This window comes from Narcine bancroftii, chromosome 2 (genome assembly GCF_036971445.1).
Source record: "Narcine bancroftii isolate sNarBan1 chromosome 2, sNarBan1.hap1, whole genome shotgun sequence".
Lineage (NCBI taxonomy): Eukaryota > Metazoa > Chordata > Chondrichthyes > Torpediniformes > Narcinidae > Narcine > Narcine bancroftii.
The window spans coordinates 190656165-190660646 of record NC_091470.1 but is presented as its reverse complement, the minus strand read 5'-3'; the positions used below and the strand labels follow the sequence as shown (position 1 = coordinate 190660646).

At 43.0% G+C, this 4482-nt stretch overlaps 1 protein-coding gene across 2 annotated transcripts in view; it reads left to right on the top strand.

Annotated features, from left to right (window-relative positions):
• Window positions 1-4482, top strand: part of LOC138754841 (histone H3-like centromeric protein A) — a 56460-nt gene that overhangs the window by 2157 nt on the left and 49821 nt on the right. For both annotated transcript variants that reach the window (XM_069919735.1, XM_069919736.1), the window contains exon 2: window positions 2303-2495. In XM_069919735.1, the coding sequence (XP_069775836.1) occupies window positions 2312-2495 (184 nt within the window). In that variant the 5' untranslated portion in view covers window positions 2303-2311. The remainder of the gene's footprint in view (window positions 1-2302; window positions 2496-4482) is intronic.

Here is a 4482-nt window from a genome sequence, read left to right as displayed (position 1 = left end):
TTTGAATGAAGAAGGGTGAAAGGAGACTCAATAGAAGTCTGCAACATTCTGAGAGGCGTGGACAGGGTGGACAGCCAGCACCCGTTTCCTAGGGCAGGAATAGCAAACACCAGGGGTCATCTGTGCAAAGTGAAGGGAGGGGTTTAGAGGAGAAATCTGTTTTTTTTTACACAGAGTTGTGGTGCCTGAATGCCTTCCCAGGGGTAGTGGTGGATGTTGAAACATCGCGGGCATTAAAAGACTCTTAGACAGGCACATGGATGGAAGAAAAAGTGAGTTTTGGGGCTGGAAGGGTTTAGTTTTTTTGTAGGAATATATGGGTCGGCACAACATCGAGGGCTATAGTGTTCTATGTAAAAGAAAGCCATGCTAAACAGTATAGGACTTTGGGCACAGACCCCAGCGGTTACAGGATTTTAAATTATGTATTCATCTGTACCAGGTGAGTGGAGGAAAGTTTACAGGAGACGTCAAGGGTAATTTTTTTATACTGCATGATGGGTGCCTGGAATGCATTGCTGGGGGTAGTGGTGGAAGCTGATAAAATAGAGACTTTTTACAAGACTCATAGACAGGCACATGGATGCAAGAAAACTAGAGGGTTATGGGTGTGAGTTAGGGAAGGATGAGATTGTTAATTGGTTGCATAGGTCAGCAAAACATTGTGGGGTGAAGCGCCTATACTGTGCTGGAATGTTCTATGTTCATTGCAGGACGTCTAAAAATGCTAGCTACGTCAATTCCTGTATGAAGCAGTTATTTCATGATCAGCTTGGGCTAATACTCATTGAAGTTTTTAAGAATGAGGGTGCTTTTAATTTAACATGTAATATTCTAAGCAAGCTTTACTGGACAGATGTTGAGAGGGGAATTTAGAAGTTGGGTATAGTTTTGGGAAAAAGTCATCTTTTTTAATGAAGAGGAACAGGAATTTACTTTTAATTTAGATAAACAGCATGGTAACAGGCCCTTCCAGCATGTGCCGCCCAATAAACCCATAAGACCAATCAGCCTACTAGCCCCTTCACCTTGGCGAACTGCTAAATTAGTGTTTCAATGAACCGTTATAAAATAGCCGAAGAGCTGTTCACACTGGACCAATGTTAACCAGTTCTCTGCACTCCTTCACATTCACCACCCAGCATCGCAGAGCAAAGGGGCAAACTATCCTCACTAATTGGACCTGGTGTACCCCCGGTCCTGTTCACACGGTGCGAACCGGTACTCCCGATTCAAAACTAATCCGTGATGATGCAACCTCCCTAGGTGGTTCATCTGCAGGGCGAGCTGGTTCACGAGCGTTTGCACTGGCATGTTAACTGGTAAATCAGCAGTTAATGACTGGGTGAGAGTGCCAGTCTGCAAAGGGTTTTTGAAACCTGGGAGAAAACTGATGTTCCCAGAGGAAACCCATGCAGCCACGGGGAGAGCATACAATCTCCTTGCAGGCAGTGGCAGATTCAAACTCTGGTCACTGGCACTTAATAGTTTTAAGCTAACCGTGTGATACTTCTCTCAAAGTAGTGAATCTTTGGATTTCTTGAAGAGATGATAAACACACTCAAAATTCCAATTTTGGGGCTTTAGAGTTGTGCTTTATGGTGAGCAGGCAGGGCTAGATTAAGCTGAAGCCAAAGGCAAGTATGCCATGGGCAGCATGGTTAGTGCCAGCGATTAGGACCGGGTTTGAATCCCCCATTGTCTGTGAGGAGTTTGAATGTTCTCCCTATGTCTGCATGGGTTTTCCCAGTGCTCTCGTTTCCTCCCACCTTTCAAACGTACTGGGGGTGTAGGTTAATTGGGTATAAATTAGGTGACACGGACTCGTGGACCAAAAGGGCCTATTACCGTGCTCTGTCTGAATTTTTTTAAAATTAATGACTCATGGAACGGCAGGGTATGCTCAACAGGCTACTTTGGAGACTCCTAATCCTTTTGAAATTATTTTTGTTTGTAGAACCTTTCTTTCAAATATTCATAGTAAATGACCATAAGATATAAGAGCAGAAGTTGGCCACAGCCCATCGAGTCCACACCATCATAAACTGAACCATTCTCCCTCTCAGCCCCACTCTTGCTTCTCCCCATGACCCTTGATACCCTGATTATTCAGATACCTGTCAATCTTTGCCTAATGACTTGACTTTGCAGCCACCTGAGGTAGCAAGTTCCAGAGCTTCCCCACCCTCTAGTTAAAGGAATTCCTGTTTTAAATTGGCGCCCTTCAATCCTGAAATTGTGTCCTCTTCTCCTAATGTGACACTATTGCATTTGTTGAATCTATAAAATGTTTGAATCCTAGCTGGCGACAATGAGCGGGAGACCTCATGGAGCAGCCAGGCGTCGGGGATCAGCACCCAAAAGAAGATCACCACTGAGAGGATCACTCGTGCGATCACCTATGCGGAGACAAAGGTCACCTGAAAGGATAGAAGAGCAGCGGGTACTATCAAGTCCTCGTGGGAGGCCGCCTGGTCACCCCAGAGTCAGACGAAGTAAGATAATTCTAGTCCTTCTCTTTGTTTTCATCTCCTCACCCTATTATGTTCTTTCTCAGATGAGGCAACTGGCAATGACGTTTCTCAAAGCTTTTTATTAAAAGGAACAATCTATTGCTTCAAAAATGAGGTTTGTGAGTTCATTGGGATGGCACACACTCGTGGGCCAGAAGAGCTTGAAACCATTAAACGCTGAAGCACAGAAAACAGGCCATTTGGCCCTTCTAGTCAGCCAGCCATCATTTTGCTAGTCCCACTGACCTGCTCCCATTCCATAAGCTCCAGTCCTCTCCCATACATATATCTATCCACTTTATTCTTAAAACACAAGATCAAGCCCGCATTCACCACATTAGATGGCAGTTCATTCCACACACCTACCCCTCTCTGAGTGAAGAACATTTGGGGCCTGAGATATGAGCAAAAAGCAGACAGGCCCCTGAATAAAATGGTGGGAGAATATTGCGGAATGCAGAACCTCCTGCAGTAAGTTCAAAATTCAAATTATTGTCAGAGTACATACACCACATCTTATTGACCCAATTAGCATTGCAGTTGGACCAAGTTATAATGTTGAAGCTAATGCAGCATTAAATCTTCCAGCATGCCTCAGATCAAGCAGCATTCCACACTTTGGGACTTGGGTTCGTAAATATGGAATTTGGCAAATGATCTTTAAAGAAGTTTGACACTTTTGCTAGTTTAATATAATGCAGAAGGATGGACTATAAAGCAGATCAGGGTTAAATCAAGTTAAGATGTAAAACTATTGAGGGCGTGCCCATGCAAAGGATCTAGGCAAATATCTTGGATGAGCTCTCCGTGGAGTATTAAAAAGACGGTTCAATAATTTTTTTCACTGCGGATAAACAAAATGAACCCTAAGAAGCCAAGATGGGAAAAAACAAATTTGGAAGAGACTGCAACTCAGCCAGGAACATTGAGTGAAAGCCTGAAAGGGAGTGATGCAAGAGTGGTCTTGGGAATGGCTGAACTCGGCAATGCTGGGAGAGTTGGTGTGAGACCTGAATGTAATCCTGGATAAGATGGAAAGTTTATGCAATTGTTTCACGGGTGCTGAAACTCGTTGGAGAAGTTGGAAGTTGACTTGGTTAAAACACAAGAAAAGCTGAAGGCTTTGGAAGAGGACGTGAAGAAATGGGACTTGGATAAACAAGCTATGCTGGACAAGGTCGACCACGTGGTGAATGTTAACAGATGCAATAATGTTTGAATTATTGGCTGAAGGAAGGGACTGAAGGGAAAGATCCAGTGAGCTGCTTTGAAACTTGGATCCCAGGAATGTTGGGAGAAAATAAATTAAATGGAAAACTACAAATAGAAAGGGCTCATCGGACCCTTGGAACCAGATGAGCTGACGAACAGCGACCATGGCTGGTCCTTATGGGATGGTGAAGAAGGAAAGGGTCTTTGCACAATTTTTTTTAAAAAACTGAAGGCAGATGTAGTTTCCCTGCAGGAAACGCATCTTACTAAATTGGAACATGCTAAATTAAAAAGAGGTGGGGAAAACAATAGCATCGTCTTTTGGTTCAAAGGTGAGATGTGTAGCAATTTTAAGTAATAAAAATGTACTAGCAATATAGATGTATTGACTGACCAAGCCGGTACATTGTAACGTTTATGCAGAATCCTGGAAGTTTATGAACATTTATGCTCCAAATTATGACGATGAAGCCTTTATGAATGATACCTTAATAAAAGCAGCAGGAGGTAGGCAAAATATATTGGACGGAAGGGATTTTAACTTTTGTTTGGATTCAATATTGGATAAATCAGCAACAATGGTAATGAGGGCAAAAGCCGCAAAAGCAATGCTATCGTTCATGAAAGATTTAAATCTGATTGATATCTGGAGGCACTCAACCCCACAAAGAGAGATTACTCATTTTACTCAAGGGTCCATGACTCACATACAAGGATTGATTTATTTTTAGTGTCTGCACAGTTAAAAAGCAGAGTG